The 24,919-nt window shown below is 46.8% G+C and overlaps 4 protein-coding genes across 5 annotated transcripts; 1 reads left to right on the top strand and 3 right to left on the bottom strand.

Annotated features, from left to right (window-relative positions):
• Positions 1 to 2,405: 2,405 nt before the first annotated feature.
• TEX12 (testis expressed 12) lies at positions 2,406 to 5,057 on the bottom strand. Its single transcript, XM_068171945.1, has 5 exons — positions 5,020 to 5,057; positions 4,286 to 4,385; positions 3,574 to 3,679; positions 3,421 to 3,472; positions 2,406 to 3,161 (listed from the first exon to the last, which is right to left on the bottom strand). The coding sequence occupies exons 1-5, from the start codon at positions 5,055 to 5,057 to the stop codon at positions 3,017 to 3,019; spliced, it is 441 nt and encodes a 146-aa protein (XP_068028046.1). The 3' UTR covers positions 2,406 to 3,016.
• Positions 5,058 to 10,675: 5,618 nt separating this feature from the next.
• IL18 (interleukin 18) lies at positions 10,676 to 13,721 on the top strand. The gene is made up of 5 exons (XM_068172294.1): positions 10,676 to 11,160; positions 11,782 to 11,790; positions 12,298 to 12,435; positions 13,206 to 13,351; positions 13,477 to 13,721. Exons 1-5 carry the CDS (start codon positions 11,094 to 11,096, stop codon positions 13,690 to 13,692), a joined length of 576 nt encoding a protein of 191 aa, XP_068028395.1. The 5' UTR covers positions 10,676 to 11,093; the 3' UTR covers positions 13,693 to 13,721.
• A 1,122-nt stretch (positions 13,722 to 14,843) lies between these two features.
• Positions 14,844 to 18,886, bottom strand: SDHD (succinate dehydrogenase complex subunit D). The gene is made up of 4 exons (XM_068172293.1): positions 18,763 to 18,886; positions 18,050 to 18,154; positions 16,697 to 16,841; positions 14,844 to 15,480 (listed from the first exon to the last, which is right to left on the bottom strand). The coding sequence occupies exons 1-4, from the start codon at positions 18,806 to 18,808 to the stop codon at positions 15,315 to 15,317; spliced, it is 462 nt and encodes a 153-aa protein (XP_068028394.1). The 5' UTR covers positions 18,809 to 18,886; the 3' UTR covers positions 14,844 to 15,314.
• Positions 18,887 to 19,497: 611 nt separating this feature from the next.
• NKAPD1 (NKAP domain containing 1) lies at positions 19,498 to 23,902 on the bottom strand. 2 transcript variants are annotated; one of them, XM_068172292.1, is made up of 5 exons: positions 23,741 to 23,902; positions 22,654 to 22,754; positions 21,625 to 21,777; positions 21,139 to 21,192; positions 19,498 to 20,736 (listed from the first exon to the last, which is right to left on the bottom strand). In XM_068172292.1, the coding sequence occupies exons 1-5, from the start codon at positions 23,807 to 23,809 to the stop codon at positions 20,211 to 20,213; spliced, it is 903 nt and encodes a 300-aa protein (XP_068028393.1). In that variant the 5' UTR covers positions 23,810 to 23,902; the 3' UTR covers positions 19,498 to 20,210. The 2 variants fall into 2 exon arrangements, with proteins under 2 accessions (XP_068028393.1, XP_068028392.1); XM_068172291.1 differs by having other exon boundaries at positions 21,625 to 21,780; positions 23,741 to 23,900.
• Between the last annotated feature and the right edge of the window lie 1,017 nt (positions 23,903 to 24,919).

Here is a 24,919-nt window from a genome sequence, read left to right as displayed (position 1 = left end):
TTGGTCTTTTTCTATTCTGACCCACATTTATACTAAAAGGCAGTTTCATTTTAAGTAAACTGTCAAGATTAGCCTTTTCTCAGGAAAGAATTCTCATGTCTGATTATCTGAACTCTCTGCATTATCTGTTATTTCCCATTTTTAGCTTTTAGATAATAGAAGAGCAATGAGAGGAACTGAGTTTTTCATCACTTACACTTTCCAGCCTGTGAAGAAATTCACAGCAAGCTCAGAAATGCAAAGGCTCAGTGTCAGGATCCCCTTGATGCCAAGAGGGTCGGAACTTTGTCTAAAATGCTTCCAGATTTAAAAAAAAATCCATTTATATTCTGTTACTGATCTGTCATCTTAGATGTTCTTGTTAATTTATACGCTGGAGCTTAAACAAGGAGGGGAGAAGCTTAAAAGAAAACGTAGTTACCAGCTGAGCTTTGCCGATCAGATTTAGCAGCTTTAAATCCAATTAATTTTCTGTCCAAACCTCCTGCAGTAAAACTGGAAAGAAGATGGGGATGGGATGGATGCCAGGTGGGTTTCACGAAGAGCTCACTCCTCAGGGACAGCAGGAAGGAGAAAGATCAGAAAGATCAGATCAGAAGAGAAAAGTTCTTTTGCTCCTCCCAATAAACACTGAAATCCATAAGAAGGGCAATCAGCAGCATCGTTTGCAGGGCGGATGAGTTGCAGTCAAATAGGAAAGTGATAAATTTTTATTTTTTAATGGTTTAGAAGGAAAATGGTGTGTAATAAGTGTGTCCATATATTAAGATACTGAGTGGAACACTAAAGAGCAGCCACCAAAAAAGTGCTCTGTATTTCTGACCAGCACAATAATTATGGAAAGTTCCCTTTAAACAGGGAGAGATAAATGTATGATTGATTTCCATTTTCGTTTTCAATTCCAATTTCCAATGTAGAAAGTATTTCCATTACTGAAATATTATTTAACTTCAAAAGAGGAGAGGCTGACTTATTTTCAATAGATGTTTTAAACTTTCTGAACTCACCATTTCAAGCCTAAACCCTATAAAATAGATATTTAATTAATTTTACTTCATTTATTTAAATATTATATCCTCACCCATATTTGTGCAGCAAAGCCAGAAGCTCTGTTGCTCTTAGTAATTTTAAAAAATTAATAATTATAACCACACTGTTCATAGCTCACCTAGGTTACTGTGGCCATACTCACTGACTTTACTCTTCAAAGTCTAAATTCCTCCTATTATCCCAGAGATTCCACTCTGTTAAAGGTTATTAATTGGAATGACAACCAATTGTATAAGAAATCACTCTAAAAAAACCAAGAGTCATCATTCTGAAAATATATTTTGGATTGAACTGCATTAAGCAGTCCTTCATTGTTTTAAAAAGTGGAGTTTTACTTATTTTTGTTGTTTTTTATGAAGTTTTTAAATAGAGCAAACTGCTGCAACAGGAGCACTTGATTCCCCATGGGAAAAACCTTATCAAATCATTGTATCCCAAAATCTAAGTTCTGACACTTGATAATAGTTGGATATACTGGCCACATAAAGTAAATCCAAATCCAGATGCTCTAAAAAGGCTGCGTGATTTCCCCAAGCACAAACAGCTAAAATGCAGTCGCAGGCAGATGCTCCTCAGTAATTAGATTTGTGTGGCTTTTCTTTATTATTCATAAATAACTGTGGCTGAATGTCTGAGTTGAGGCCCTTGGCGGACATCACTGTGAAACTCCGGGTTGTGTCATCACTACAGAAGAGCGAGGATTTTAGAAACACTCAGCGCAATATTTTAGAAAATGTCACTTCCTAAATCTCTTTTCCTCCCACATTTCTCTGTATAAACAGAGAAGCGTGAGAGTATCAGGGGAAAATATAGGAGAGTGCTAAATATGATGGCAGAGCAGTGGTGAGACTTTGGGAAGCCTTTAGATGCTAAAGATGCAGATAGGCACCTTATGGGATTTTCCAAAATTCCTAAGCGTGTAAGGCGCTTACACCATGCTTAGGCACTTTGAAAATCCTGCTAAGGACATATCTGCATCTTTAGGGATCTAAATCTCACCCTACATGTCCAGTTCCTCTCATTCTTTGCTTTAAATCGTGTCACTGTGACACGTAGCACATTTGGCTTTGAGCTCAGGAAAGGGGGAAAGGAGGGTGGATTAGGTTTGAGAGGATTTAAAGATGAAATAGCTGCACGCTACTGGGGTAGAGATGGAAATGTATCTTGTTCCAGCACTTCTCTTTATTACATAAGCCCCACACTTTGTACAAGTGATCCTTTGTACATTCCATGTTGGTTGTTTTTAACAGAGTAAAATGACAAGAAAGAAAAAGGGCTCAGTGTTCTCAGAAAAACTGAGTATCAACAAACAACGCTCATGTAGGCAAATAACAAAATAACACTGTAATTCTAGATCATGTTAACATTATCTATTTACTTATTGACATAAACAGCAAAACTGTGATTGTGTTTTATATCAACATGGCCTTGAAATGTAACACATATTTACCAGTATTACAATGCATTTGAAATTAAGACTTTATACTTTCTCAAAGTTCTTTACAGAACTCTCTTATTTCTAAGCTGATCTTTCAACCTGTTTACATTCTGAGGCAAAATGGAAATAACATTGCAAGTATCTTCTACTAAGATTCAGAACAAAAACATTTTTTAAAGTAGAAAGGAAAAAAAAAAAAAAAACACAACCAGAAAATGGTTAACATGAAATAATCTGAGGTCATTTTCCACTTACATCATAAATTTCTATGTTTCATATAAATGTTTTTTGCTATGTTTAATGGGTCTTAATCCCTTGAGTCACAGGATTTAAAACAAGATATTCAGAATTGTTTTTATTAACTACCACTGCACTATGTATTTAAACACTAAGTATCTGCTTTACTTGTTGGAAGTTTCCTGAACTGACAGAAATATTTATACAAGAAACAGACATCACCACACTCCTCACAGTTTGTTTTCATTCACAAACACAACTTTGGCTCTGCATTTCTGTAACAAACTCCATTTAGCTTTGCAGACTATTGGCAATGACAGCAAATCTCTGTTTCAGCTTCTCCCTTTTCTGCTTTAAGTGCTTTTCTATGGCCCTGGCTTCTTTTAAGATCTCATCAAGTTCCTGGACGTAAGAAGAATCCAATGCTATTCTTGCACTAAAGTGAAGAAATCCGTGGTTAAAATCAATGCTAATGCCATTAACTTTCTCACTACTTTTATGTCTTTCTTAAAATGTGTTGTCTATCAACACCCAGTTTCTGATCAAATTAATCCTCTGTAGTAATAAAAACAACCATTTTCCTTTCAAGATCTGTTGGACAGTTTTCAGTGTTAATTTTCCTAAACTGCAGCCACCCATTCATCTTTTCTAGACAGTTTTAAAATTGCTGTGCAAATAGCACAAAGTTAACTTGCCTTATAGTGTCAGCATATTTGGATAACAAGTTATTAATTTCTTTGCTGATCTCTGTTAAGAGAGAAAAAGATAATCTTATTTAAACATTTGGATGAATCTCAACATGAAATTAGGTCATTCCGTACTTACTTCCAGTATATTTACTACATCACCGTTTAAAACCTTTTCCAGTGGTTCAGTCTTGAAAAGGGACTGCGAGTCCTCAGAAGGAGCCAAATCTGTTTTGTCAGACAGCTGAGGATTTTCTGAAGCTTCATTCTAACAACAGAGCACATTAGGAAAAATACAGTTCTAGGATTTAAAACAAGCCTTGCACAGAGTTTGGCTGAGAGAAAGAAGAGGTTTAAAAAGACCTTGAGGGTGTTTTTGGAGAAAATGGGGGTAGGTTCACAGTATCGTGGGCATTTTGGGGAGTGGCTGGAAGTACCAGATTGAAATCTCTGTATATACACGTTTATGTATATATACACACATATTTCTATCTATATACTATTAACTGTAGTACATATATCTCAGTAAAAGCTGGTGCACTTCAGAAGCTGTCTCTCAAGAAGTTCTACATAAATATGTCCCTGTGCTTACTCAGTTTTGTTTGGCTTCAAGCCCTTGGAGAAACTGCAGTTTCCCCACACAAAGAAAGTGATTTCTGTTCCCCTAAACCTCCCTAAAGTGCCGTGGATCTCTGTTCCTTCAATCCAGAGGAGAACGTGGGATGAGGGGCTGCCGTGGTTTGACACAAGGTGAATTTTTTAAGGAAGTTGGTAGTCAAACTAATTAGTGGTCAGGTTTGGATATTGGTACCTGCAGTGACTACTGAAGGTATGGACACATAACAGGGGTCCTCCCTCACGCAGCACCGCTCACCTCCATCTTTTTGCCTTTATTTCTGTTTTTATCTGCTTTTTGCGATTTGCTCGCCATGGCTGCCTCAGGAAAAGCACGATGTGTTTGCTGAGCGGTCACGCTGGGGGGAATGTTTGCATAAAAAACCTGTAAAACGTGAAGCTGGCTCCTCTGCAAGGGCGCTCCTCTCACCGGAAAGGCAGCGCCTCGCAGGGCTGGAGACAGCGGGGAGTACCGGGCCCGCCTAAATTCGATATCCGAGGGGATTTATCCGAGGCGATTTATCCGAGGGGATTTATCCGAGGGGATTTATCCCTTTCTGATCCCCCCCAGAGCCTGAGGGCTCCGAGGCGCCCGGGACGGCCCGGCCCCGCGGCTTCCCCTTCAGGCGGGCGGGCGATGGCCGTGAGGGGCCGCGACTGTGGGGACCAGGGAAAGGGGACGAGGGGCGAGAAACAAGGGACGGGACACAAGGGACACAAGGGACACAAGGGAGGGGACACAAGGGACGGGACACAAGGGACACCCGCTGCCCTCAGGGCTGGCAGCACCCCCGGTGCCACCCTTGGTGGCAGCGCCAGCCGCGGCCCGAGGCGCTCCCTCAGGGCCCGGGGAGCGGCTCCGGCCCGGGCCCTTCTATCAATTAAAGCTTTGAACAGTTCCTCAAACCTTTCCCGTCAATTTTCACCTTCCACGAGAAATCCTTGGAATGAGTTTCTTGGAGTGCGCAATGGATCTGGCTCGGAAAAACGAGCCAGAAATGAGTGCAGTCTGAGCGGCCGGGCACTAACATGAATAAGAACGCTAAAATGAGTAAGAGTGCTAAAAGGAGTAAAAACACTAGAACACATAAAAACGCTAAAACACATAAAACACTAACATAGAAACAGCGCTAAAATGAGTAACAGCACTAAAGGGCGTAAAAACACTAACATGAGTAACAGCGCTACAATGAGTAAAAATACTGAAACGCATAAAAACGCTAACATAGAAACAGCGCTAAAATGAGTAAAAATACTAAAATGCAGAAAAACAGCGCTAAAATGAGTAAAAATACTAAAATGCAGAAAAATGCTAACATGAGTAACAGCACTAAAAAGAGTAAAAATACTGAAATGCATAAAAACACTAACATAGAAACAGCGCTAAAATGAGTAAAAATACTGAAACGCATAAAACCAGCGCTAAAATGAGTAAAAATACTAAAATGCAGAAAAATGCTAACATGAGTAACAGCACAAAAATGAGTAAAAATACTGAAACGCATAAAAACAGCGCTAAAATGAGTAAAAACACTAAAATGCAGAAAAATGCTAGCATGAGTAACAGCACTAAAATGAGTAAAACTACTGAAACGCATAAAAACAGCGCTAAAATGAGTAAAAATACTAAAATGCAGAAAAATGCTAACATGAGTAACAGCACTAAAATGCAGAAAAATACTGAAACGCATAAAAACAGCGCTAAAATGAGTAAAAATACTAAAATGCAGAAAAATGCTAACATGAGTAAAAGCACTAAAATGAGTAAAAATACTGAAACGCATAAAAACACTAACATAGAAACAGCGCTAAAATGAGTAAAAATACTGAAACGCATAAAACCAGCGCTAAAATGAGTAAAAATACTAAAATGCAGAAAAATGCTAGCATGAGTTACAGCACTAAAATGAGTAAAAATACTAAAATGCAGAAAAATGCTAACATGAGTAACAGCGCTAAAATGAGTAAAAATACTGAAATGCATAAAAACACTAACATAGAAACAGCGCTAAAATGAGTAAAAATACTGAAATGCAGAAAAACGCTAACATAGAAACAGCGCTAAAATGAGTAAAAATACTGAAACGCATAAAACCAGCGCTAAAATGAGTAAAAATACTAAAATGCAGAAAAATGCTAGCATGAGTTACAGCACTAAAATGAGTAAAAATACTAAAATGCAGAAAAATGCTAACATGAGTAACAGCGCTAAAATGAGTAAAAATACTGAAATGCATAAAAACACTAACATAGAAACAGCGCTAAAATGAGTAAAAATACTGAAATGCAGAAAAACGCTAACATAGAAACAGCGCTAAAATGAGTAAAAATACTAAAATGCAGAAATTGCTAACATGAGTAAAAGCACTGAAATGAGTAAAAATACTGAAACGCATAAAAACACTGACATGAGTAAAAACACTCAAATGAGTAACACTGCCACAACACGCGGCTGCCAAGACTGCATTTTGTTATGATATGCTATGATATATAATTTAAGTTATGGTATGTAATGGAATGTAAATTTTGCCTCTGGCTTGGTGGGTTTTTTTCCTTTTTTTTTCTTTTCTTCATATTTTCTGTTTTGAAGAGAGGAAAGGACCTGAATCTCACATACATAATCAATAGAAGAAATGAAAATATCAGCATGAGAAATCAAACTCCTGAAAGAACAAGAACTAAATACTTTCTCAAAGTAGGAACAACTTTTAAAAAGCTGCCATGGCCCATTTAATTTAATGATCAGATATCTCATAGATAATTACGTTATTAACATTATTATGAGAAATCAAACTCCTGAAAGAACAAGAACTAAATACTTTCTCAAAGTTGAAACAACTTTTAAAAAGCTGCCGTGGCCCATTTAATTTAATGATCAGATATCTCATAGATAATTACGTTATTAACATTATTATGAGAAATCAAACTCCTGAAAGAACAAGAACTAAATACTTTCTCAAAGTTGAAACAACTTTTAAAAAGCTGCCATGGCCCATTTAATTTAATGATCAGATATCTCATAGATAATTACGTTATTAACATTATTATCTAAATGTTAAGAAACAGATGTGACAGAATATGGTAGGAAAATATTATTGAAATTTTTACTAAATTGTGTTGTGGTAATAGCTTTTATTAACAGACCACCTGGAGTAAAACAATTTAAACATCTGTATTTTCATTTTCATTTTCTTATGGATATGACAGTCTATAAGTAAAACTCAGACTAAAAGCAACATTAAAACATTTAAAAGAAAATTATCTAAGGGGACAGAATTCACTCAGAGTTACAGTTCCTTTAAAATTGGAGAAAAATTATCTAAGCCATTACTCTAAAAGTAGTTGCAGTTCCTCTAAGATTTGAGATATTAAATTACAGGAGAAATGAAAGTTTAAATGTACCACAAAACCTATTGTATGAGTTAGATCTGCTCCTGAAAAATGCAAATATGTGCACAAAAGATAAGGAAATGCCTTTTATTCAATGTGTTCAATGAACTAATTGAATTTTAAGGCTCTCAAAGGCTGACATGAAAGACCAAGTCCTCCTTGTATGGAATATCAATTTACCAAAAATAGTAGCGCCAAAAGGTAATACAAAATAAATAATGATCTGAATGTATATTTAAATTTAAATGATAAATCATTAGTACAGCATTAATTTTTGAAAAATGTTTTTGGCTAAACCAGCCAAAATCCAGAGTTATTAGTAAAAGAGGCAGTTATTCTTTTCTTCACCATTTCAAATAAAGTTGAAAGATGTGCTTTAAACCTCAAAATCAGCTCCTCATGTTTATCATACAGATATTAAAGCATGCCTATGAACTTTGGGTTGTGGTTTTGTCTGGGTTTTTTTGGTTTTTTGTTAGGTTTTTTTTTTACCTTCCAAGAGCAGTAAAAGGCATGTGAGCAGCTGAGAGAATGTCTTGGGGACTTGGGTTTGATGTGGGGATTTGGGGTGTTTTTAGCATCCTCACAACTTGGGGCTCTTCAGTTTACCCACCAAGCTGCAGGGCTGAGTGCCCTAACCTCTGACCAGCGGCAGAAAGAGCAGATCCAGGCGCGGAGATGTAACAAACTGGGGTGACTTTGTGATGCTCAGTGTATCCCCATTGGTCTGCTTAGCCCAGAAATAAGTTCTGCACCTTTAAGGCTGGTTCTGAGAGCAAAGGGGGAAGAAGAAGCGTGGAGTTTGTTTTCAGAAACTGCACTCACTCCCCCACTGTCCTGCTCCTGCACTGTGTTGTCTGCAGACAGGCAGATGGTGAGACGGAGCCGTCCTTTGCTTTTAGTTCGTTTTTAGCTAGCTGAGGCAGAGAAGTTTCTCTGGACTGTGGTTTTTATTTTTCCTTAGAACTATTTAAACCTGCTCTGGACTGGAAACCCAGAAGAGCACTGGCAGCTCTCACCTATAGCCCAGCGGGTCGAGCCTGGGCTGTGCCAGAGGGACTAATAAGAGACTGAGTGACCGAGCTACAGCCCACAAAGGGGACTTTTCTGAGTTTGTCATCTCTTCAGAGCAGCAAAAAGTTTTATTGTTCAATATTGTTCATTTTTTGTGCTAGTGAAGGCTTTGCCTGTTAAATAAACAGGTTTTCCCCACTTTTCTCCAAAGAAATCTTTTCCGCAAACCAATTAGAAGAAAGGCCACTTAAATTTGCTTTCTAGAGAAAACCCCTTAAGAGTTTTTCTCCCAAATTTGCCCTAAATCAAGACATTGGGAAATAACTCGTGCCCAAGCTCGGTGCCCTGTTTTTAGGGCCTGTAAATGACTGGAGTTGCAGCCTTTCTCCCCAAAGGCAGCGCGGGATGCGGGGACGGGGCGTTATCCCAGCGCAGGAGCTGAACTCCTCCCATGCGGCCGCTCCTGCACACGGGGCTGGCACGGGACATTCCTCCGTCCACGCCGGCATTCCTGGGCACTGCTGTCACCAGCAGTGGAGCACCAGCAGCGCGGTGATTTCCATCCCATTCCGACAGGTAGCCGGGCTGGCACGGGCGGCACCTGCTCCAGGACAGCGGGAGCGACAGGACGGAGCCGGCTGACAGCGGCGTGACAGCGAGCGGCACAAAGCCACCCTCGCAACCCTGCATTTGCATAAGGCGCTGCCTCCTGCAGCGAGGAGGGGAAATGCTATGCGAGAAATGCAGACGTAGGCGCAGACCTTGGGAAAACGTCCCGATTTCGGCCGCCGCAGCCGCTATAAAGCCCCTCCCGGCAGCGTTACGGCAGCGCTGGCTTCCCTCCGGCCGGGGCATCCCTGGCGGCGGCGGGGTGGCCTTGGCACAGCTCCGATCCTGACTCCGGCAGCCCCGCAGCTGCGCCTACCCCGGCTCCCACCGCCCGGCTGCAGCTCCTGAGGAGCCAGAAAGGACCACCGAGGAGCCAGAAAGGACCACCGAGAGCCACCTCTGCTCCTGCCCGTGCACCCTGCACTTCTCCCGGCTCCCACCGCCCGGCTGCAGCTCCCGCGGAACCAAAAAGTACTCCCGAGGAGCCAGAAAGGATCCCCGAAGAGCCAGAAACGATCCCCGAAGAGCCAGAAAGAACCCCCGAGGAGCCAGAAAGGATCCCCGAAGAGCCAGAAACGATCCCCGAAGAACCAGAAAGGACCACCGAGAGCCAGAAAGGACCACCGAGGAGCCAGAAAGGACCACCGAGAGCCACCTCTGCTCCTGCCCGTGCACCCTGCACTTTTCCCGGCTCCCACCGCCTGGCTGCAGCTCCCGCGGAACCAAAAAGGACTCCCGAGGAGCCAGAAAGGATCCCCGAAGAGCCAGAAAGAACCCCCGAAGAGCCAGAAAGAACCCCCGAGGAGCCAGAAAGGATCCCCGAAGAGCCAGAAACGATCCCCGAAGAACCAGAAAGGACCACCGAGGAGCCAGAAAGGACCACCGAGAGCCACCTCTGCTCCTGCCCGTGCACCCTGCACTTCTCCCCGCTCCCACCGCCCGGCTGCAGCTCCCGCGGAACCAAAAAGTACTCCCGAGGAGCCAGAAAGGATCCCCGAAGAGCCAGAAAAGACCACCGAGAGCCACCTCTGCTCCTGCCCGTGCACCCTGCCCTTCTCCCCGCTCCCACCGCCCGGCTGCAGCTCCCGCGGAGCCACCTCCGGCCGCCTCTGCTGCCGCCTCTGCTCCCGCCCCGCAACCCTGCGGCTTCTCCGGGTGAGTCATTCCACGTCCGACAGGCAGAAACTCCTCTGAGCGTCTGCAGTTCCTTTCAAACGGTAAAAGGTCCAAAAATGGTCCTCGGTAAAAGGTCTAAATAACCATCTTTTACTGCTCAAGGTTGGGCTTGATGATCCTGGAGGTGTTTTCCAACTTATTTGATTCTATGATCGCGGGAAGAAGCACAGTCATTTTGTGCCACCCATAAAACCAAGGGCCACTTTTTCCTTCAGTCCTCTGTCAAAAGTTCTGCCTCTGCTTGCCCCTGGGTTTTAGAATAACAGAGGACTTTCAGGTTAATATGCTAAAAATGAGACTTGCACGGTTGGGTGTTGCGGTATCTCGTTTCCACGGTGTGCATGTGCATGTTTGCAAACAAAGATGCTGCTGGGAGCCTTGCCATCTCTTCTGCACAGCTACAGCTACATAAAAAACATATGAAATACAAAGAGAAAAAGTCACTCCAAAATACAGTCCTCAAAGTGCTTTGCTAGAGGGACAAAGAGAACCACGGTGATTCCCACCCTAATCCCTCTGGGTGTGCGTGTTTACTTATGTTTATATTGCTCCCTTTTTGTATAAAAGGTCATTTTCAACTGGTGGAAAAGCTTTGGAGTGAGCTGGGTATTTTGATTGCACAATCAAATCCCCGTGCAAGAGCCAGATCTCCCCGTTGTTCACCTGGTTTTAAGACATTTATTATCTTGTGTGCAAGGGATGACCTTTCTAGGGGCAGTCAGAATGGGTTCTAACTTTTGGGTATTTTGGAAGCTCATGCTTTTCTAGGGGGAACCTGGTAAGATCAGTCTGTGCATACTTAGCTTTTATCTCTTTATGGGGTAAGAAGCATCAAGCTTAACTCTGATCCCTCTCCCTGTGCTGTGAGCAGGGTGAAGATGAGTGCTGAAGAGATTCTGGTGCGTGCAGTAGAACTTGGAAAAAATTTCTGCCTCTATTTTGATGGTAATTAGAGCATTTAATAACCTTATCTGTTTGAGTTTAACACAATTTAACACAATTCCTTTGTCAGTCTAATTTCACCTAACTTCCCCGGAAGCTTCAGTTTGTGTGTTGTTAGCCAAGTAGCTGAGTCAGGGGAATACTTGTTGCTTTCACAAAAAAATCTGGGAAAGGATACTCAGAATCGTTGGAATACTGGGAGTGGACATGGAGTGAGTGAGTAATTTCCAATCTTGTGGAAAAAAGTCAATTAGAAAACAGTTTCTTCTTTAAAAGCAATTTGTAATGAGTTCTTCTTGTCCTTTTGCTCACTTAAAGGCACTGATAAAACCAAAAATTTGCATGCAATTATTCCTCAGTTTTAGGCTTAGAGTGACCTTCTCACCCTATAAAAGTATTTTGCATACCTCTGGTTTGGTGGTGACTCCAGTTCTCAAATGACTGCGTTTTCATTTGTTTTGCTGACAGATAAACCCTGTCTGTAGTGACATCAGCTCAGCCTTGGTGGCACTGGGCTGTGGGAACATGTAGGTGGCTGCCTGGGCACAAAGTGACTTCTTTTGTGGGGGCAGAGCTTAATGTTGTTTTTCTTTCCTTTTTTTTCACTGCTCACTTGGAACCAAGACGACGATGGTAAGCTAAGAACTCATCTTTTATGATTTTGTTACTCATTTCACACTTACTGTTCCAGAGAGGACAAGTTTCACACTGAGAGTGGCTGCAAAAAACAAAACAAAACAAAACAAAACAAAAAAACCCCAAAAAAAACCCCAAAAAAACCACCCCAGCTACAGCTCACTGCTAGTTGTGATGCTGATGTTGCTTTAATTCCTCTTAAGACACAGGGTAGTGGATTCCCTGACAGCACCTTTTGATGCACTTTAATTACTGGGCAAAAGAGAACTGATGCTTCTGAATTCTCGTTAACAAACACAGCAGCTTTTCTTGCTTATATAAATAAATTTCAGATTCTGGGAAATCTGCTTCAAGCAGAGGTGAAAAAGATGATGTGTTTGATGTCATTCTAAAAACTCCTTTCACACGACATCCGTAATGCCAGGATTAAGCTGGCAGCAAACTGTCAAGACCTGAGGTGACAACAGCTAAAATATGAAGAATTTTGCTTTATTATTCCTGCAGAGCTGGAGTGTGATGCCCTCTGCAAGGAAAGGACCCTGCACCGAGTGCTGAGGAACGTGAACAGCCAACTGCTCGTGGTGCGCCCCGACCTGAACGTGGCTGCCTTTGAGGATGTGACAGACCAGGAGATGCAATCTGGTAATTTCCAAACAGAAACCATCACCACTGCTCTGCTGCTTTATCCTGGAGGTAGTTTTGTTCTTTGTAATCATCCACCCAATGATGGGATTGAGAATAATGATTTAAAACTTCATTTGCAAGAAGAAAACTAAGCTGAGAGTGAAATTTTGTGTCTCGGGCATTGGTGATGGATGAGATTTCTGAGTCAGACCAAAGCCTGCGGGATGTCACATGCAGAAAAAGGGCTGTTAAGATTTTTGCTTGGCTCTGATCACAAAATCCTTAATTCCCTCCTTTTTCTTATATTGGATTACAAAAACTCATTTTAAAATTCAAACAATGAATTGGCACTGAAAGGTCTTATTTTCTTCTGATATTAGCTATAAACTTACAGTTTTTGCTTTGACTTTTTGGGGTGCTTCAGCAATTTATTTACAGCTCTATTTATTGCCCATATTTCTTTCTGGATCACCTATATCCAGCCATGCTCTGATTTGCAGACAGCCACTTCCACATGCCGGTCTCAGTTTCTGCATGCACACAAAAGGGTCTGACCCCCTCCCCACACTGCCTGGTGACCTCAGCTGCTTTGGTGCACCCTGGTTATTGCCTGATTGCATAAAGCACAACCAGAAGCCATAAAAATTCAAGTCCTGGCTCTTCTGTCAGGAGGAATACCCTGGCGAGACAGCCAGGGCTGGCTGCCAGGGGAATGGTAAAACATCGCTGAATTCCGTTGTTGCAGCTCCCTTGGAGCAGGTTATCAATAATAACCCATTTATTTCCAGGCAAAGGGATGCATTTCAGCATTCACTGCTACAAAACCACCAGGCCCTTAGCAGGGCTGCCCGTGGCCTTCAGTGTCCAAGTGGAAGACAAAAGTTATTACATGTATTGTGAGAGGGAATGTGGAGAAATGATCGTTAGGTTCAAGGTAAGCATCTGCTTCCCTCTCCTCATCGGTACAAATCCAGCAGGCAGAATTCAAAACTCGGAGCTGGAGTAAAACTGGTCAGGGCTTGTGCTGAGATTAACCTGCTCCCCTTTTTCCTTTCTCAGGAAGGAGAAGTTCCCAAAGAAATTCCTGGTGAAAGCAACATCATCTTTTTCAAAAAGACATTTACATCTTGCTCCTCCAAAGCATTTAAGTTTGAATACTCAATGGAACAAGGAATGTTCTTGGCCTTTGAGGAAGAAGGCTACTTGAGAAAATTAATCCTAAAGAAACTGTCAAAAGATGAAGTGGATGAAACCATGAAGATAAGTTTATGTTAAGAATGAAAATCACAACCTATGATGGAACACTTCAACAGTTTTAAAATACAGCTCGGTTTTTATATAGAAGAAACTTTAGTCTGTCTTTATCCAAAACAAGTCAGTTTTATGTTTTAACTACTGTCAGTACTTATTAAAAAAATAAATGCAAGTTCTTGGCAAAAGGCCAAGCATGTTTTCCAGTCCGAAGAAAATTACACACTGAAGAAACAAGAATGTGCATGTCAATACAGTCCTGTAGAATTTGATCCATAAAATCTTTAATGCCTGTTGACCCAACAGCTTTTGAGTTAGGTTTGGACTTTTACATTGCCAAACCTCTCAGATGAGGAATTTCTCACCCGAGCAGCTTAAACAGCACATCCAGCTGCATCCTGTGTGAGGAAACCTCAGACACTTTCCACGAGAGACCCTCAGCTTGCCCAGAGGGACTTACCCATGACTCACCATGCTCCTCCTCCTGGGACAAAAGCAACATGTTGGCATTTAACCACATCACAGCTCCATTCTGACCACACCACCAACAAAAAATTGGCCAGCTACCTGCTTTTGCTAATAAATAAAATTTCGTATCCACATTAAAAAGAAAAAAAAAAATCAGAAAGTCTTGTAGACTCCAAACAGTGACTTGGGTCATTGCAGAATCACTGATGGTTACACAAATTCTCTTCCTCATAGTGCCACAGAAGTACCATGAGAATGTGGAAAGAGTTTTCCACTCCTTAGCAATGTGAAAGTCAGACAGGATGAAGCTGAAAGTTAAAAACCACAATCTCAGTTCCCCCCTAAAAAATCCCTAACAGAACATTCCCTCAGCCTCCTCTTCGTTGTCTTTTCAGTCACACAGGACAACACAGACCAGAGTTTTTAGAAAATAAACCTCAAAAAAGTGTTGCAGGTGAACATAAAAACCTTGAAGTTTAATGTTCCTAAAGTCAATCTGCAAAAGTATTTTATTCTACGTCAGTCCTCATTGTATTTTCTAAGGGACATGAATTATCCTTGTATTAAGTCAAGTCTAAGTCACCTCTAAGCATTCATTCACACAAATATTCTTCGTTTTATGAAGTAAGGCAGAGCAGACCTAGCTACAGAGAAAACATTTTAGGCAACTCAAAAGCAGTAAAAATGGTTCAGAAGCACACACGAAGTTTCTGGAAATTCTTTATTGCATGGATTAAGAAAAAAGTATTCCCTTTTCTACATCAATTCCCAGGGTCCAAAGAGTTACAGGGTCTGCCTTACACACTGATGTCAGAAGAAGCAGTTCAGTTTTCCACAAGCCAAGCTTGTTTTACAGAACAGGAAATCAACCAACAGTTAGAAATATCATTAAAGCTGATATTACAAGGAGAGTTCCCTTTAGCTATGCAAATCTGCCACTGATGGAATTCATTCACCCCAATTTACCGTGCAGCTTGAATCCACTCACTCTCACTGGACACTTTCCAGTTAAATCTCTATGTAAACCTGTGTTTTCTCTGTATATTCTAAATTAGCTCTGAGCCCCCTGCAGGCTCACGGGGGACCCCTGGCTGTTCCTTTGTGGTGCAGGACGTTGCTCACAAGCTGATGAAGCAGAGGCAGCAGAGGACAATCGTGTGTGTCAGGGCTGGGGCTCCTCAGAGGCTCCAGAGCATGGCCACGGCCTTGCAGATGCCCACGTCGTGGTAGTTGAAGTGGCAGAGGCCAGCGAAGGTCAGGGCAGACAGGATGTACAGCCCCGTGTTGGCCACTTTAATGGGGACATCTCCGTGCACATAATCAGTAATTACCTGGCCCAGACCCCTGAACAAGAGAGAAAAGTTCAAATTGGCAAAGTTCACTCACTGAAATCCATCCACTTTGTGTCCCCGTTCTACCAACTCGCTTTCCCCCCGCCCCGCTGCCATCAGCCTTTCCTGAAGAATGCTCAGTTCCCACACAGAAAGAGGAAGAACCTATTTCAAAACAAAACAAAACAAAACATCCCACAGATTCTACTGAAGATACACAGATTGGCTCAGAGTTTTCTTGAGAAAACAAGTGCTGACCACAGCTCTCCAAACAGAATCCTTGGAATCTGCCTTCTTATCTGACTGGAAAAGAGGAAAACCAAGGAAATTTCTGGGACCAGCCATTGTCACAAAGGCACAGAAGACTCCTGGGTATGCACTTAGATTAGAAGAGTGGCAACCAAAGAAATTAGCTCATTTTCTTTTTTTTTTTCCATATCTGGAAGTGAACTCCTGTCCAGATTTGAACTATCTAGAAACAGGAGACACAGGATGCTTGTTTTGGGAAAAAAGCTCCCAGAGCAAGGGAAGTGCAAGAATCCCCGGCACAAATTCCTAAGGGCAAAACTGAGGTTTAAGAAAACCTGGCACCCCCAAAGTACCATGAAAATCTGCTTTATCCTTGTAACAAGGAATTCCCAAACCAGGATCACCTCAGGAAGGTGGATGCTGCCAGCCTGGCCAGCCATGTAGATCCACTCCTAATTAGCTCTGTCCCTGCTCTCATTAAGGATCACAGCAGAACTACACTGAGCAAACATCCAGCCAGGAATAAAGGAAATAATCATCCAGGTCTCCTTAGTGGAATATTTGCTGTGAGCTCTTTATTATGCAGAACCTCATCACCACTCAGATGCACAAAGCCAGTGCATGGAGCTTTAGAGGCAGAATATTTTTGTATTATTTTTATACAGCTCTGTCCTCTTTCTGTTCCCTCTGTTCACACAACACTGGTTCTTCCACAGGCTAAAAACATCCAGGATTCTACACCTCCAGGGGCAAGGAAGTGCTCTTATGGTTAAGATACTACAGAGATTTTATGGATTCTTATTCTGACTGAGAGAACAGCGTGAGAAAGGAAGACCAAAGTACGACCACTCCTGCCAAAGATCACGGCTGCCATCGAACGTGGAGACCAAAGACTTTTCCCAGGTGTTTTACACTAGACCAGGACGAGGCTTGGAGGCACCAAACCTTCTTTGCAGTGAGTCGAGCCCTGCTGTGCTTACCAGTGGCCGTGCAGGGTGAGGGCTGCAGCCAGGGAATAGTCCACGGCAGGTCCAGGGTACAGGTAGGCTGCGGGCAGCAGCCCCAGCAGCAGCACGCTGACCGCTCGCTCCCCTGTCCAGTGCAAAGATGCAGCCTTGGAAGTGCCTGCAAGGAGAAGCATCCTCAGGGAAAAGCCCCTCTGCCAAGGGATGAAGGGATGGCTTTGAAATGTGGAGAGTTTGCAAACCAAAACCCTGCATGAGCAACACCTGGAAACACAACGGGAGCATCAGCCCAGGCTGAAACCATCAAGAACTGACTGAAATTATCAATGAAACACCCCCCAAAGTGCTCAACTAACACACAGATATCCCTCCACCTAAACCAAAATGCAAATGTTTTCCTTCGTTTTGGCACAAAGAAAAGAAATTCAGAAAGTGACAAGAGAAGGAAAGCACAGGATCTGAAGTTTGGACTTGGGCAAAGTGCAAACTGAAGTGCTATTAACTGGTAACAGTGCTGCTGAAGGTGAGGGTACACACACTCCTCACAGCCTGAGGCACCACAACTGCACCGTTATTTATCACAAGTAACATCTCTGCACGGTTACTGTCCTATCTAACAATGCTCAGCATTTCACAACTTTTCCCTTAAATCAACGGGCATTTAGGATTATGCTTTCCTTTGCTGGTAACACCCTTAACTGTGCATCACCCAACAAGACACCAAGAAAACCACTGCACCATGTGTAAATCTCTTCTGTTCTTTGTTACAGCTGCCACTTAAAATCTCCTAGAGTGGCCCAAAAAAATTATAGACTCAGCCTGGTTTGGGATGGGAAGGACCTTAAATCTCATCTTGTTTTTAAATCCCTCTATGACCTTCGGGTATCACCTCCATCAGCTCTATTCCTTATCCCTGCACTGCTGTTGGTCCCTTGGAGGAGCTGAGCCAAGATCTGGTCCTTCACAACCCATTCTGGACAGAATCATTGAGTATTCAGAAGATGGAACAGACCTTAAGGATAATCTAATCCCAACGCCTGCCAAGGGCAGGGCGCCTTGTGCTAGACCCGGGCGCTGGGGTTCAGCATTTCCAAGGATGGGAAAATGGGTCCTGATCCTGGGAAAACGAGACCCCCGCACACAGACACAGACAGACAGACAGCCGCAGACGGACAGACACAGACACACAGACAGGTGGACAGACACACAGACACACACACAGGCGGACAGACACACACACACACACACACAGATGGACAGACACAGACGGACAGACACAGACACACAGACAGGTGGACAGACACACGCACACACACACACACAGACAGACAGACACAGACAGACGGACAGACACACGCAGGGCCGTACCGTGTCCCTGGCGGGGCGGGCCGTGGCTGTCGCGGGCCGGAGCGCAGCGGGCGGCGGCGGCACCGAGCGCGGCGGGGCGGCGGAGCAGAGCCGAGCCGAGGAGAGCTGCGGGGACAACGGGGCGCGGCGTGAGAATCCCGCACCCGCCGGGATCCCGGAGCCATCAGGATCCCGCACCCTCCGAGGGTCCCACAACCTTTGCAGTCCCGCACCCTCCGGAACCCTGCACCCTCCGGGGTCCCGCACCATCCGAGGGTCCCGCACCCTCCGGAACCCCGCACCCTCCGGGGTCCCGCATCATCCGAGGGTCCTGCACCCTCCGGAACCCCGCATCATCCGAGGGTCCTGCACCCTCCGGAACTCCGCACCCTCCGGGGTCCCGCATCATCCGAGGGTCCCGCACCCTCCGGAACCCCGCATCATCCGAGGGTCCCGCACCCTCCGGGGTCCCCGCACCCGCCGGGATCCCGCACCCTCCGGGCTCCCCGCACCCATCAGGATCCCGCACCCTCCGGGTTCCTCGCACCCTCCGGGGTCCCGCACCCATCAGGATCCCGCACCCGCCGGGATCCCGCACCCTCCGGGGTCCCGCACCCGCCGGGATCCCGCACCCTCCGGGGTCCCCGCACCCTCCGGGATCCCCGCACCCTCCGGGGTCCCCGCACCCTCCGGGGTCCCGCACCCTCCGGGGTCCCGGTCCCCGCCTCGCTCACCCAGGGCGGCCCCGCGGGGCCGCGGCCGCAGCAGCGCCAGCGCCATGTCCGCTCCAAGGGCACCGCGCCCGGACACGGAAGCGCCGCCCGAGCTTCCGCCGCCGCTTCCGCCTCCGGGACACCGGCCCGGCCGGGGCCGGCGGCCGCAGAGCCGCTGCGGACTGCCGGAGGCAGCGGTGGCTGGGACTGTGGGGAGGAATCCTCCCCTGTGAGGGTGGGCAGGCCCTGGCGCAGCTGCCCCGAGGAGCTGTGGCTGTGGCTGTCCCATCCCTGCGAGCGCCCAAGGACAGGTCGGACAGGCTGGTGGAAGGTGTGGTGCTCACGGAACTGGAATTTCTCTAAATTCCCTTCCAGCCCAAAGCGTTCTGTAATTCTGTAATTCTGTCTTAGACCCTGCAGCAGACACAGGTGCAACTCACCTGTGTGTTCACTACTGAAACACCTTTGTACACACCATAGACACCTCCGTGACCATCCCGTTTTTCTTTCCATTTGAAGGGAAAAAAGGAACAGCAATGGGGGCTTGCAGTGAGGATTTGGGGCCGCTGTTTTGTGCTTGTCCAAGACACAACAATCGCTCCACACATTTCCCCAGGGCCCTGATTTCATCTCCTGCAAGTGTGCTCAAGCAGAAACAAACAGCACAGGGAGAACACAGGCACCACCCAGACTCCCAGGCCTGTGCTCTGTGCCCGGGCTTTGCTCCAGAACAATGACAAAAGCATCAAACACATCTGGATTTATTTCTTTTATTAAAAGGCTTGGCTGTTCGCTGCAGGGAGAACAGCCTGGTACCAATTTCTCCAGTAACACACTGGGCAGAGCAGAGACAGGACACAACACCCACCAAGGCCTCTCTGTCAGCACAAATGGTTTCAGCATCCCCATAGACAAGGAAGGAAGGTAGACACGGTGGCCAGCCCACAGCAGGCTCAGGACAGGAGTCTAAACCAAGCAAATGAACTGGTGGCTTTTTTCACCATTAGAGAAGTCACTGCCCCTTCAGCTGGAATGGGAATACTCCCTCAGCTCCCCTCCGTGTCCAGCTGACGCTGTGCATGCCCCCACACCTCTGCTTTTGGTGGAGGACGGGAAGACAAAACTACTGTGGGGGTTACAGTGACATTGCCTCTATTACCAGCTTGATTTATCAGCCTGTCCTCTCTCCTACTGGCCATTGTTTTGGTGAGTCAAAAGAGCAATCTGTCCAAACATAATTTAAGAAAAAAACCAACCTGATCACAGCCAAGCTGGCAGCTCGAGCCCACCTGTGGGCCAGGTAGGTGCTGTCCTGCAGTGCTGCCTGGCGAGTCCGAGGCTGCCCAGGCTCGTTGCTCCCTGTGGGCTGGCAGCGTGTGTGTAAACCAGTGTTGGAGCAGTGGGGCAGTGCTGAGTGACAAATGCCTCCCTCTGTCCTCCCCTCCTGCTCTGAGCTGCACCCAGACCCCTCAGTCCTCATCAGAGCTGTCCTCAGATTTCTCATCCCCCGCCACCTTCCAGTTCTTCCTCTTGCTCCTCTTCTCCGGCACCTCACTCGGCCTCTCGGGCACGGAGTTGTGGCGCTTCTTTCTCTTCCTTGGGGGCCGTTTCTCCTTTTTGCCCTCGGATTCAGTGTCCTCAGAGCTGCTGGTGCTGGAGCTGCTTGCATGGCAAAAGTCACTCTCCTGCCCAGAAGAAGAGGTAGGTTCCTTGGCAGGCACTTTCCTGGGCTTTTTCTTGCGCTTGTGTTTTCCTTTCCGGCTGCTTGGAGTCTCCTCTCCTGAGCCCTCGCTCTCCCCCCGGGAGGAATCTGTGGAAGTTCTCTCCTGCTCCTTTTTCTTTTTCTTCCTCTTTTTGTGTGAGCGCTTTTTTTGTTTCTTTTTGTGGGACTTCTTGGTTTTTTTCCTTTTGTGGGACTCACGGGCTGTTTGCTTCCCCAGGTGGGATCTCTTCTTCCCATTGACAGCATTTTGCTCGTCTCCTTCCTGCTGATCACTGGAAAAAGAACAGGAGGAGATGAACTGAAAGCCACTGAGTGACGAGACTCATTCATGTCCAATCTGTAAGCCTGGAAAATATTGGTGATTCTGCTGGGTGTAGGTTAAAAATAATTAATTCTGTCTTAAAATCTTGTTTTTCCACTCTCCAGGATACTGCAAGAATTTATTTACCTCCCAGACTCATAGATTTTGGTAAATCCAGCTAAACCTGACTATCTTAATACAAAAGATTCCCCTAAGACTCACACCACATTAATGGATTTGAGTTTTTTTTAACAGTAAGGCTTTGCATTCAAGGTTGATCTCTAGTCAAAATTTAAAACAGAGTTTGTAAAATTCCCTGCAGAGCTCGTCAGAAGGCAGATTCTGGATCCATCAGTAAGGGTGTCTGCCTTACCTGTCTGTGTCAAACTCTTCAGGGTACAACTCTTTATATCCACTGTGCCCCCACCTGTAAGAAAGCAGAACCATCCATTAAAAACAGACAACTTGTTTGAGGGCAAAAATGCAATTCTGGAAAGGCAGAGCCACAGAATGAATCTGAGTTTAGACAGGAAGGAAATGGGACTGATTTGGTTGGTGCTATTTAAATACACCTTATGTTCTCAAACCACAACTCTGATTTCTTTAAATCCAACCCTGGAGTTGTGTTTCTTGAGATTTTTTAAGCTTATTGGGTAGAGTAATAAATATTAAGCTTAGGGCTGGGCTTATGGTGCTTAGTGTGGCTTAGAAACTCCACAGATGAGCTCAAATTGGTTATTCTGTGACATGGCAGAAGTTTGTACATGTCACGCAGAACAGAAATGTGTCATTTTTTTGTACAGGGCTCCAAAAAGATGTTTTAATTACAACCACAGACACACAGAATTCCCTCACAGACCTGTCTGGCATGTTGGCTTCACATTCATACAGCTTTTTATTCCAGGATCTGGCCCTGAGGAGATCATCTTCCACCAGGTCAAGGAGCTGTGGGTTCCTGGATTTCCAGTCTGCCCTGTGCCCCTCCTCGTCGAAGCCATCGCTGCGCATGCGGCTGCTGCGGAGAGGGAACAGCCCCTTCAGGTGAGGAACAGCTCCTTCAGGTGAGGAACAGCCCCTTCAGGTGGGGAACAGCCCCATCAGGTGGGGAACAGCCCCATCAGGTGGGGAACAGCCCCTTCAGGTGGGGAACAGCCCCTTCAGGTGGGGAACAGCCCCTTCGGGTGAGGAACAGCCCCTTCAGGTGAGGAACAGCCCCTTCAGGTGAGGAACAGCTCCTTCAAGTGAGGAACAGCTCCTTCAAGTGAGGGAACAGCCCCTTCAGGTGAGGAACAGCCCCTTCAGGTGAGGAACAGCCCCTTCGGGTGAGGAACAGCTCCTTCAGGTGAGGAACAGCTCCTTCAGGTGAGGAACAGCCCCTTCGGGTGAGGAACAGCTCCTTCAGGTGAGGAACAGCCCCTTCAGGTGAGGAACAGCCCCTTCGGGTGGGGAACAGCTCCTTCAGGTGAGGAACAGCTCTTTCAGAAGGGGAACAGCCCCTTCGGGTGAGGAACAGCCCCTTCGGGTGAGGAACAGCCCCTTTGGGTGAGGAACAGCCCCTTTGGGTGAGGAACAGCCCCTTCGGGTGAGGAACAGCCCCTTCGGGTGAGGAACAGCCCCTTTGGGTGAGGAACAGCCCCTTCGGGTGAGGAACAGCCCCTTCGGGTGAGGAACAGCTCCTTCAGGTGGGGAACAGCTCCTTCAGGTGAGGAACAGCTCCTTCAGGTGAGAAACAGCCCCTTCAGGTGGGGAACCCCTCCCAGCCACCCCTCATTCACCTGGGACCTCCAACGTGTCACATCTCACATGAATGGTCAGGCTTAAGCAGAGGCTTGACCTCTTTCCAGGGAGTCATTAAGGAGATAACGAATGTTTCTGTGGTGTGTCTCACCTGGAGGTGTCTGACAGCATTCTGCTCTGCCTTTTCCAGTAAGTCTCTTCTGTCTGCTTCTCCCACTCCCTTATCTTCCACATTTCTGTCTCTTCCTGAAGCTGAAAGTCACAGAAAGGGAAATGAGTTTAACATCAGGGAAAATTCACAGGCACGCAGCACCAGCCTCAACACTCACAGCCACCTTTCCTACCATCCCTAAACAAAGGAATATTTACACATATCTGTGTCCAAAAGAGAACTTCCTGGTGGTGGTCAGACCTGCTGAATTATGATTCATGAAACCGTTTGCTAAACTTCATGGAGTTGCTTAATCCTGCACTAAAATCCTGCCTGTGCACACAACGTCCAAATTGTTTCATGCAATTAAAAGCACATACACAGCGCAACAAATAAAATGAAACAAAGCCTATTAAAGATTTGCTACTTTTTAAGTAACTACAGACATATTCCCTCAGCGCGGTGAGAAACGCGGTGAAACCGAAACTCGGGGAAACCGGAACGCCGTTAAACCAAAAGTGACCCAGAGGACGTGGCCGCTTGACCAAACTCCTTTTATTTCTGCCCAACACTCCCGCTCTCCCCTGCAGGATCAGCAGGACCCGCATCGCCGGGTGGCACCACCGGGATGTCCCCGCAGCCTCACGGTGTCCCCGCAGCCCGGGATGTCCCCGCAGCCTCACGGTGTCCCCGCAGCCCGGGATGTCCCCGCAGCTCGGGATGTCCCCGCAGCCCGGGATGTCCCCGCAGCCTCACGGTGTCCCCGCAGCCTCACGGTGTCCCCGCAGCCCGGGGTGCCCCCGCAGCCTCACGGTGTCCCCGCAGCCCGGGATGTCCCCGCAGCCTCACGGTGTCCCCGCAGCCCGGGATGTCCCCGCAGCCCGGGATGTCCCCGCAGCTCGGGATGTCCCCGCAGCCCGGGATGTCCCCGCAGCCTCACGGTGTCCCCGCAGCCTCACGGTGTCCCCGCAGCCTCACGGTGTCCCCGCAGCCCGGGATGTCCCCGCAGCCTCACGGTGTCCCCGCAGCCCGGGCCGCCCCGCTCGGCCCCGCAGGCCCCGCTCGGCGCGGGCGGCCCGGGCCTCACCTTGTTGTGCGCTCCGGTGTGGCGGATGACGTTGCGCAGCAGCACCTTCCCCACGGGCACGCGGGACATGCTGCGGGCGCTGCGGCGGGCCGGCCCGGGCGCGGGGCCGGTGCCGGTGGTGCCGGTGGTGCCGGTGTTTGCGGCGGTGTTTGCGGCGGTGTTTGTTTGCGGCGGTGTTTGCGGCGGGGCCGGCCCGGGCGGGGGACGCGGAAACGCGCGGGGCCGCGCGCGCGCCGCTTCCGGCGCCGTCTCCGGGGCAACGGCGGCGCCATGGCCGCCAGGGCCGTGAGGGCCGCGGGCTCCGGGCGGCCCGAAAGGACCCGGTACCGCCCCGAACGGACCCGGTACAGCCCCGAATGGACCCGGTACCGCCCCGAACGGACCCGGTACCGCCCCGAACGGACACGGACAGCCCCGAACGGACCCGGTACCGCCCCGAACGGACCCGGACAGCCCCGAACGGACCCGGTACCGCCCCGAACGGACACGGACAGCCCCGAACGGACCCGGTACCGCCCCAAACGGACCCGGACCACCCCAAACGGACCCGGTACAGCCCCGAACGGACCCGGTACGGCCCCGAACGGACCCGGTACAGCCCCGAACGGACCCGGACAGCCCCGAAAGGACCCGGTACAGCCCCGAAAGGACCCGGTACAGCCCCGAACGGACCCGGACAGCCCCGAAAGGACCCGGTACAGCCCCGAAAGGACCCGGTACAGCCCCGAACGGACCCGGTTACAGCCCCGAACGGACCCGGTACAGCCCCGAACGGACCCGGACAGCCCGGCCTGGCCCGGAGCTCGAGATGGGCCCGGACAGCAGGCGGCTGCTCTAAAGAAATCCTCTTTTGGGGAGAAAATAGCCCCAAAATTCCCAGAAACACTGTGGCTGGCTAGTGCTGGAAACGACAGAACTCGCTCATTGTTTAAATCAACTACTGAGCTAATAAAATTTAAATAATGGTTTAAATTCCACTTTAAGGAATGGTTTAAGTTCCATTTTAAGGAATGGTTTAAATTCCATTTTAAATAATGGTTTTAATAAAATATTAAATGATAGTTTTAATCAATTTTGGGTCTTGTTTATAATTAATTTTTAAAATTGCCTTTTAATTGATTGTTTTCTGTAATTGTGGATATTCTTAGCCAGCCTTTAGCAAAGCTGTTGTAAGATACT

This window comes from Anomalospiza imberbis, chromosome 24 (genome assembly GCF_031753505.1).
Source record: "Anomalospiza imberbis isolate Cuckoo-Finch-1a 21T00152 chromosome 24, ASM3175350v1, whole genome shotgun sequence".
NCBI classification, from domain to species: Eukaryota; Metazoa; Chordata; class Aves; order Passeriformes; family Viduidae; genus Anomalospiza; species Anomalospiza imberbis.
Note: the sequence above shows the minus strand (reverse complement) of the source record. Positions and strands in the feature narration are given on the sequence as shown.